This window comes from Phoxinus phoxinus (assembly GCF_949152265.1).
Source record: "Phoxinus phoxinus genome assembly, chromosome: 5".
In the NCBI taxonomy this organism is placed as follows: domain Eukaryota; kingdom Metazoa; phylum Chordata; class Actinopteri; order Cypriniformes; family Leuciscidae; genus Phoxinus; species Phoxinus phoxinus.
In genome coordinates, this window is record NC_136880.1 from 9,915,197 (window position 1) to 9,925,560 (window position 10,364).

A 10,364-nucleotide genomic window follows, 5' to 3' on the forward strand; every position below is an offset into this window, starting at 1 on the left:
GTCTTCGTTGTTGTGGTGATGCTTCATTTTCCTCTGATTCCGGCTCAAACATATAAGGTTTTATCATTGCAAGAGCCATCGCTTCGCATGCATCACCCGCTATTAAACAGTTACGCCGAATCCGCAAATGTTCTGGCTGGGGGCGTTAATAATTGATGCATGGGCACTGACGTTAGCCAATCATAACAGTGGGCGTTAACACTGAACTCTTAAAGGGGAAACACCCCCAAAACAGACTGTTTGAATCAGAGGATGAGAAACAGGGTGGGAAAAGGTCATAAATCACTACATTTTAAAAGTTTTTTGTAAAAAAAACTATAGTAATACTATAATTGCACCTAAGGGAACATAATAATAAAATAAAAAAAACCATGTCATGACCCCTTTAAATTGATTAAATAAAAAAAAATGGAAAAATTAAATAAAAGTACACTAAATAGTTTACATTTGCTAGATCCCATATGGGAAATACAGATGTGCATTAAGTGTGTTTGTTTACATTTAATATTTTATTTAGTAAAGGTTTGTTCTACTTATTTCAGCATACTTTAACAAATGTCTGCACTTAAGAAAACACACAGAAACACACAGGATAACATTATTTATTTATTCATAAATCCATCCATCCCTCCCTCATCCATCCATCCCTCCACCCCTCCCTCCATCCATCCCTCCCTCATCCCTCCCTCCATCCATCCCTCCCTCATCCCTCCCACGCACACTCACACACACACTCTCACACGCACACTCACACTCTCACACGCACACGCTCTCACACACACACACACTCTCACACACGCACTCTCACACGCTCTCACACACGCACTCTCACACGCTCTCACACACGCACTCTCACACGCTCTCACACACCCACTCTCTCTCACAGGCACTCTCTCTCACACGCGCTTTCACACACGCACTCTCTCTCACACGCACTCTCACACACTCTCTCTCACAGGCACTCACACGCTCTCACACACGCACTCTCTCTCACACGCGCTCTCACACACGTACTCTCTCTCACACGCACTCTCACACATGCACTCTCACACGCTCTCACACACGCACTCTCTCTCACACGCACTCTCACACACGCACTCTCATACGCTCTCACACACGCACTCTCACACGCTCTCACACACGCACTCTCACACGCTCTCACACACGCACTCTCACACGCTCTCACACACGCACTCTCTCTCACAGGCACTCTCTCACACATCAGCCTTGTTCATCAGCACAGTATGACAAAAAGGTTTCCATGTCATCTAGACACTGGAATATAAACAAAAAATCATCCTTTGCTCCCTCCAGGACCTTCCTGAGGGCATTTTGTTGTTGATCACCGTTCATCTGCAGAAAAGCAGGCTCTGTCACCTCCTTACGGAATAAGTCTCTGTGACTGCATACCCAGTACAACGCTGTAAGAAGGTCTCTTACAATGATTGGCTGTTGCACCTGGTGAAGTAAATATATATGATGGCACAAATTTGGCACAATTTATCCAGCATGCATGCAACTGCTTGATATATGACCGATACAATTATTTACCTTATCAGTGTCCTCTTCAACCACAACTCTTTTGTTGAGCGACAGTTTGGTGGTGGTGGATTTTGACACCCTAAAGACAGGCTCAAGGATTTCCTGATGGAGTTGGGATGCTTCTTTTGTCCAGTATGCAAATCTCTGTCCATGCCTTTGGAAAATATGTAAATGTAGGCACTCTATTTGTATAAAACCTTTTTAGTGTCACTTTTCTAACAGTGGCTAAATACAGCCAAGATACTGAAATTTTATTTGTAGTGTCTGTCATACCCTTCTAGGCAAAACCTCTCCATCAGCTGAATGCACCACCACTGGCGAATCAATGGCACCTCCTCCTAAACACACACACACACAAAAAAAAAAATATTGATACATACGAGGAGTTTGATGGCATACTTGTGTGAAAATCCAGCTTACCTCTGTGAATATTAATGGACATGAAGTACAGGTACTGAGAGCATACTGTGAAATACAAATAACACTGTAAGACTTTGATTTTTATTATCTAACAGCTTTGACAAATTGATTATTCTTACCATCAGCATGTAAACAACACAGGAATTCTCTGTACACTGTTGAAGAGAAACCTGTAAAAGTACATCCACAGTTAGTTTAAAAACAACTGCTAGCTTGTTTGAACATTTAAACATGCATACTTAAATCAGATTTACAGTTATATACTTTAAAACATACCCCAAGGTCTCTTCCTGTTTTTTCAGTCCAGGATCCTGTGTCAATGGAGCTAGCAATGTGTCTAGCATTCCAAAGAAAACACAAAATACATAATATGTAATTAATTGATCAGTTCTGTATGATGAGAACGAGGCTCTTAAATTCACTGGAAGCCTGAAAACGAGGCTCTTGTGTGAACTTGAAACCTAAAAACGAGGCTCCCTTTGTAACCAAATAACATGCCTATGTGGCGACCGAGTTCTTACAACAGGGACACAAAATAAATAAACCAACTACGCCACCCTGGGGGCTTTTTACCAGGGAATCGGCCTTGACATACTAGGAGCACACAAGGCTCACAGGCTCGTATCGGTTGGAGTCAGGCATGAGACATGGGTGAGGTACAAACAGTAAAATCACTTTTATTCATTAAAATGATCCAAACAATCACATAGAAGGAAAACCACTATCAACAAAAAGGATATACAAAATTGGACGCTCCTGGCGACGGAAATTGGGGACGGCAGCCAAGTCCCTCAACCCAAGGGGCCTCTCTATTCTCCTAAAAAAAAAAAGAAAAAAGAAAACCCAAACACACGTGCACTCACACTACACTCAAACACCTCCGGGTGGCACAGCAGTCACTCCAAAATACCACCACCAAGATGAGGAGGGCTGTCGCCCTTAGTTTCCTTGCTGCCCAGGCCTACAATAAAGAACACACAGACTCACACCACAAAATGAAGAAAACCAAAGGAGAAAACAAGAAATACACAAAAACAATTGTTTGACCCAAATGCACAATGTTCATCTCATTTCAGTATGATAAAAAACACTCTCATCATAGACATATACGTTCCAGATGATCGTCACCTCACAACATTGTTGAATTTTACACATTCACAAATGATAAATAGATTTTTTTTTTTAAAGGAGAACTTAAATCAAAACAACAATGAACAGTGATGACTAAGAATAATGAGCATCAAAAGCCACTTTAAATACAGCTCCTTACATTCTGAGTACCCAATATCACATCCCGGCAATGAAAACATCCACACCAGTTCTCATGGAATGAAAGAGAAAAGTTAACGTTAATGGTGCCGTTGATCGGAGATGTCGCCGTGACGCTTTAGTCAATAAGGCTACACAGCAGAGCAGCACATAGAAAGTTTGCGGTCGATCAGCTGTTTATGTTGAACCGGACTTCTGATTAAAGCGTCCAGTGAACAACAATGACGACGAAACAACCCACCATAACCTGACCAGGCATATGAAACACACCTGGATTAAAACAGAGGAAACTCACTAAGCGGACTTGAGTCGGACGGAGACATTAACTATAAAAGATTGAAAACATACCTGGACAGCACGTCATTAGAGAACCACGAAACTCATCCGCTTCTCTAGAAGTTCGCACAACAACGAGCGCTGCCGAGTGTATGCCGATTAGTTCCCCTGTCCACTACAACAAAGAAGTCCACATCACCCAATGCCACAGGAATCATTCGCAACAGAGTCGCTAACCAGCAGCTCTTACCTCTCCAGCTCTTGCACACCGCGCCGGAACAACAACAATGACATGATGTCACGTGTAATGCCCTCACAGGTAACGTACACCAACCGCATTTATAGTCCTCATAACTAGAGCCAAATCACCATCCAGCCGGGCGTTAATAGGTGGAGCCGATGCCTACTGCTACACCTAGAACAAGGCTAGTAAATGAATTATCTTTAGTCTCAACCTAAATATGGTTCTGTAAGTCTCATCTCCAAAACCATCAGGGCGAAGAGAATCAAGAAAAAGAATCTCCCTCTTAGCTACCAATATAACGTTGGTCTGGGGATGGTAAGCACTGGAGACAGCATGTTTGATGTTCAGCGTACTGAAAATGCTGCTGTTGAGCTGCAGAGGGATCATCAGTTAAATTTGCAAGACTGGAGTAATTGTAGACAACAACATATATGTTGAGAGTGACTGGAGAAGGGGGAAAAACAATTAAACCTTTACAAACCTTCACCTTGTTGACAAACTCCTTCTCTTGGTCTGTAATGATTTTTCTGACCATGCCGAACAAGTACAACTTTGTGGTGACACCTCAGCTGCTGTCTTAGATTGCAGGGGTTCTGCAATCACCCACTTAGTGTACAGGTCTGTCATGGTAAGGACATACTTGTTGTTGCGTGCCGTTTCTGGCAGTGGTCCAATCAAATCCAAACCAAGCACCTCCCAAGCTTCTTTTACCTGCACGGCACAAAATTAGCATTAGTCAAATGCTGGTAAAACTGTACACAAGCTTGAGACTAGCTTAATAGTCTCATCAGTATGCTAAAACATTGTAAGCAGTACCTTAATGGAATGCAAGACTGGCACAACAGTCTTTATTGGATGTGTGCCAGCTGTGACAAGATCTGACCTAAAAAGTAAAAAACATTGTTAACAGAATGTCTAGAAAAATAGACACATTCTTAATGTAACCGAGGCCCCGTGTGGCCCAGGTAAATTTAGCAAATTGATTTGAGATGATCAAATTAAGGAATAATGCCTGACTACGCCACCTTGGGAATTTCACCCAAAGAATCTAACTCCAAAAGGCTGACAGGTTCCCTACCCAGTGGCAAGCAACGTGGAGACACAGGCATCAGTCAAATACAAAAGTTTTATTATAAGGACATAAAAGCATAAATTAGACAATCTCACACATCAATTTTAATACGGGCTTACATAAGTCACTTCAAATGTCATGGAGCTGCATCCAAACTACAGGGAAGATGCTCCAATAATAAGGGATCTCACAATATGCACAGCACACTCATACCATTAAGAACCCCAGTGCACGCCACAGACCACAGCACACAATGAAGAAACACCACCACCATCGAGAGAGAGAATGGTCGCCCTGGTCAAGGCCTGCAGCTCCTAGACAAAAATAACTCAATACACACACACGCACACACACGCACACACACACACACCCACCCACCCACACACCCACACACCCACCCACACACCCACACACACACACACACCCACCCACACACACACCCACCCACCCACCCACCCACCCACACACACACCCACCCACCCACACACACACCCACCCACCCACCCACACACACACCCACCCACACACACACCCACCCACCCACCCACACACACACCCACACACACACACACACACACACACACACACACACACACACACACACACACACACACACACACACACACACACCCACCCACCCACCCACACACACACACACACACACACACACACACACACCCACCCACGTTAATACAATATATTGTACTAATTACACAACTGTAAAGAAAAGCTTAAACACAATACTTTAACTCAAAATAACTACAACAAATGAACAAACGTTTCACAATGTTATCAACCAAAATAAATCAATTAACAAAAACAATTCATTCAATTTAAATTAAGACAAAGGGAAAATCAAATCAGCTTAAATTCAAAATAACCCCATTTCCACATTAATATGAAAACGAAATTACAATACACAAAAAGAAGTTAATAACCTACTAAAGGTTCGCAAAACCAAAATCAAACAAAAATAATAACAAAAAAACAAGATAACTGATATGCTACGGAGCCCCTAAAGGGACGTGGTGGTGGAATTTTTTTTAGGATGGGAGAATTTTTTTTTCCCAGATCTTTTGCGCTATTCGAACTTCCCGGATCAATATTCTTGAGCTAAACGTTGTTAAAACACAAACGACACCTATTTACAATCACAGTAACCTAGACAACGAGCTACAACCCAATTCTCCTCAAAAAGAGCAGACGAGGTTCATGTTTATAACCGTAATCTTGTGGGGTTGACTCATTTAAAGCAATGTAATCGTTTGGTTTTAGCCAGGTTTCTGTTAAACACAGCACATCTAGGTTATAATCTGTAATCATATCATTAACTATTAGCGCTTTTGAAGTAAGAGATCGAATATTCAGCAACCCAAGCTTTATCATTTGCTCATTTGTATTATATCAGTTTTTTATTTGTTGAACATCAAGTAAATTTTTAACCTTAGATGGGTTTGAAAGTTTTAGGGATTTCCAAGTTCGGGGAACAGACACAGGCCCCGTTTACACGATGGGAAAACGCAGATATTTCTCTGCGTTTTGGCCTGTCATTTACACGAAAACGCCGTTTTTATCCCAGAAAACGGTTATTTCTAAAAACTCCGGCCAAAGTGGAGATTTCTGAAAACGCCGGTTATATGTTGTCGTGTCAACTGGGAGAAACGGGGTTTTAGGTTCTCTCTTGTCGATTCTGAGGATTCTGATTGGCTTGCATGGCTTTATCCTTCTCCCTACACTGCCGCCCATAGGTTTAGCATAGTTATAAAGGCGCTCGACGGCGTATTTATGCGGGTTGTGTGCACGATGTTATTATTGAAAACGGAGGGGGAGAAATATTCGTTTCTCTAAATACCCGGCTATGTGTAAATGTGGCCACAGTCTCTATATGATGATATCTAGGTGAAAGAGGCTCTATGTGATAGGATTTATCTGACCTTGGTGACGTGAGGCCGCTAGCAGACAGTCGGTTAAGCCAGTCTGTCTGCTTCCTGACCTGAGGCCCAGATTGTCATGTTTTATCTCTAAGACTATGAGCCAAATTACTAGAGAGAAGAGCAGCACCATCCCAGGAGGGATGAATACCATCTCTTTTCAACAGGTCAGGTTTGCCCCAAAAACTTTTCCAATTGTCTATGAATTCTATATTATTTCGTGGACATCACCCAGACAGCCAGCCATTGAGTGAACACAATCTACTAACTATCTCATCACTCCTGCGAACAGGAAGGGGTCCAGAGCAAATTACAGTGCTTGACATCGTACTTGCAAGTTCACACACCTCTTTAATATTAATTTTGGTGATCTCCGACTGGCGGAGTCAAACATCATTAGTGCCGACGTGAATAATAATCTTAGAGAATTTACGTTTAGCATTAGCCAGCACTTTCAAATTTGCTTTGATGTCAGGCACTCTGGCTCCCGGCAAACATGTGACTATGGTGGTGTCTCTATTTTCACGTTCCGTGTAATAGAATCGCATATTACCAGGGCACAATCAGCATAATTCTCAGTGGGTGTTTCACTGAGCGGGGCAAATCGATTTGTTATCGGAACGGAAAAGTGGTTTTTTGATCCGCGACTAGAGCGATCTCTCACTGTCACCCATCTGCCCTGCTGCACGGGCTCTACTTCAGCCGGAACCGACTTATGTAAAGAATTTACTAGGCTAGGCGCATCCAAAATAGTATCTAAAGCTCTAGCACTCTTCTTACTATTCTCGATTAAAGTTTGGATGCGTGTCTCTAGTTCTGAAATCTTCTCCGTCAGCCTGAGTGTCTCCTTGCATTTATCACATATAAATCCTATATTGCCGACAGAGAAGGCTATGGTAAACATGTGACATGAAGTGCAGGTGACAATAACAGGAGAAGACATTACTCACCGTGTTTGTTGACTGATTCTTACTCACCTGGGCTTTTATGAACTCAAAGGCGCGGGCGCGCGAGAGAAAAATAAATAACTGAGCGCACGGGTGGTGTGTTAAAAGGCTAGCGAGTTAGCGTGTTGTGCTGATAATAACGGAAGCTAGCAATGTCAGGTTAATCTGAGATGTTGGGTAAGCTGTATTTAGTAGTATAAACAACTAGAAATGATAATAAATGATGGTTCAAAACAGAAAGAAATATGAAGCTAATACGAGGCTTAGACGCAGCAAACAAACTCACAGCAGCAGCAGAGTCACAGCGAGGCAGACAGGAGTGAATGCTAGGGGGGGGGGGGTGAGTGAGTGAAGGGCATGGAGAACTCTTATTTGTACAGGAACTTTGCTCGTCTATCTTTCTGAGTGGCAAATCTCTCAATGACCCTTGTGTTGAAATCTGGAATGTCCCGTGTGAGTTTCTTCTCTATAGAGAGCATAGCCAGAGCGTTGAGGCGATCTTGTGCCATAGTGTTCCTAAGGAACGTTTTGATCCTCTTTAAAGTAGAGAAGCACCTCTCTGATTCTGCTGTTGTCATTGGTGTGGTGATGAGGATCTTGAGAAGACTTACAGTTTCAGTGAATGTGTCTTGAAGGTTATTTTCCATTACAACCTGAAAGAGAGCCAGTGCACCACTGCAACCCTGGAAGTCCTCATTTTCATAGATCAGGGACAGTTCTGTTTTAAGTCTGGATTTGTCCAACATGGGATAGGCTTCCACTGTGGTTCCTAGTGCTGAATCTGGGAACTTTCTGCTGTGTTGTGGGAACAAGTCTCCTTGCAACAGAGTGGCACTGATGAGATGATTGGTGAAAGAAAACCTCTCCTTGGCATGGCTCATAATGGTATCACATACCTATGAAATTATACATAATTGTAGAAAAGTAAGCACAGAAAACATTAAAGCTACACTGTGTAACTTTTTTAGTTTATTCTTAGCTAAAAACACTTAGTTCTTTCAAAAATATATGTGCTCATTATTGTATAACTTCGTTCAAGTAATAAAGTATTCTCGTGAGTGTATAATATGCCATTGAAAATACTTACGGGTGAGGGGTTTGAATGTCGGTCGCCATGTTGCCCCTCCATCTTGAAAGTACATTAGCCAAAGAGGGACATACCCGTTAATTCAAGCTTCGCATTTCGCGTCTCCGCAATTCACTGGCACCGGCCCTGTTTTAATTTTTTCCTTTCCCTCTACCTCTACCTCCCTCGCACCTCCGTCACATCAACTGATCTCTGCTCACGGAGAAAATTATATAGCCTACAATGTACACTTTGCCTTACGCTAGTGATGTCGTACAATATACAGAATAACGATAGCACTGATAAAAGTTACTAAGATTAGCTTGCATTCGTCTGGGAACCTGAACCTGGGCTGATGTTAGCAATGAAATGGCAAAAAAATAACGAAAACATAAAACTATTATTCATTTTACATAGATGCAAAGTTGAAGCGAATTGGACATTCGCGGGCTTCATTGCACTGACTAGAAGATCATGTGGCACTCGCTGTGAAATACGCGCGCTTGATGTTACTCTAGTAGTGCGCGGTCCCGCCCGCCGGTATTTTCCTTACAAATGCTCTATAAAGGCATCATATGTCTTTTGGAATGCAGTTGGCTTATATATTAAAAATAAAAATATGAAAACCATCGACAGAAGCTGCTTTCAATTTCAAATACTCACGGCCGCTTTGTGAAGAGCGCTCTCACATGCGGCTGTGAGCGACTCTGTCTACGTGGTTAAATGTACTTGCATCTCAAAATGCGTTTATGTCGCGAAATTAATAGGTATTAAACAAACAGGACAAACCACATCTTATAAAAAGAGATCTGTGCATAAGTGTGAAGCAGCTTATCTTATCTAGAGAGAATGAGAAAGAGAAAGAATAATCAATTAATCACAGCTCTTGACTGGAAAACATTCAGACTACTCTTAAATACTGAAAGCACTCTTTGTTCCCTAAAATGGATAACTATATTGTATGGCGGAATACCATAGCAAGTGCTTGGGAGCACTTCGACTTGGCGCAGTAATATCTTCTGGGAGAGGGAGCGGGGGCCGGTGAGAGGATTTTTCACGAGTGAAGATATTACTGCGCCAAGTCGAAGTGCTCCCAAGCACTTGCTATGGTATTCCGCCATACAATATAGTTATCCATTTTACACGCTTAGAAAAGCGCAACGTTTTGTTTTGTGTCACCGTCCTAGGTCGAATTACACTACTCGAGTAACTGTATTTAAATAGGGAAACCGTGGAGGTGTTTGGTAGCTTCTCTGCTTGGCCCCTATTGAATGAACTGTGCTATCAAAGTGTCGCGGCGCGCCAGAGCGATTAAGTGCACGCACTGAGATGATTGAGGTATGTATCAACTCGTCTTAGTTAAGGGAATAACATAGTTTAATATCAACTCGTCTTAGTTAAGGGAATAACATAGTTTAATATGAAAAAACGGTAGAGTATCCCTTTAATGAGCAAAAATCAATATTTTATTTTCTATCTAATATTGTATTTTGTTTAATTTAAAGTTTGGAATTCAATAGTGTTTAAAAATACAAAAAAAATGTGGATAAAAAGGAAAAATGGACGCAAATGCGCACGACTTTAATTATGCTTACAG

General features: G+C 42.0%; 1 protein-coding gene across 1 annotated transcript; it reads right to left on the reverse strand.

Annotated features, from left to right (window-relative positions):
* Nucleotides 1-1,202: 1,202 nt before the first annotated feature.
* On the reverse strand, nucleotides 1,203-8,582 carry LOC306998933 (uncharacterized protein; the record flags this gene model as incomplete). Its single annotated transcript, XM_079613331.1, has 9 exons — nucleotides 1,203-1,458; nucleotides 1,552-1,696; nucleotides 1,816-1,880; nucleotides 1,963-2,007; nucleotides 2,082-2,132; nucleotides 2,239-2,299; nucleotides 4,392-4,462; nucleotides 4,568-4,634; nucleotides 8,080-8,582. 9 exons carry the CDS (start codon nucleotides 8,580-8,582, stop codon nucleotides 1,222-1,224), a joined length of 1,245 nt encoding a protein of 414 aa, XP_079469457.1. The 3' UTR covers nucleotides 1,203-1,221.
* Nucleotides 8,583-10,364: the final 1,782 nt, after the last annotated feature.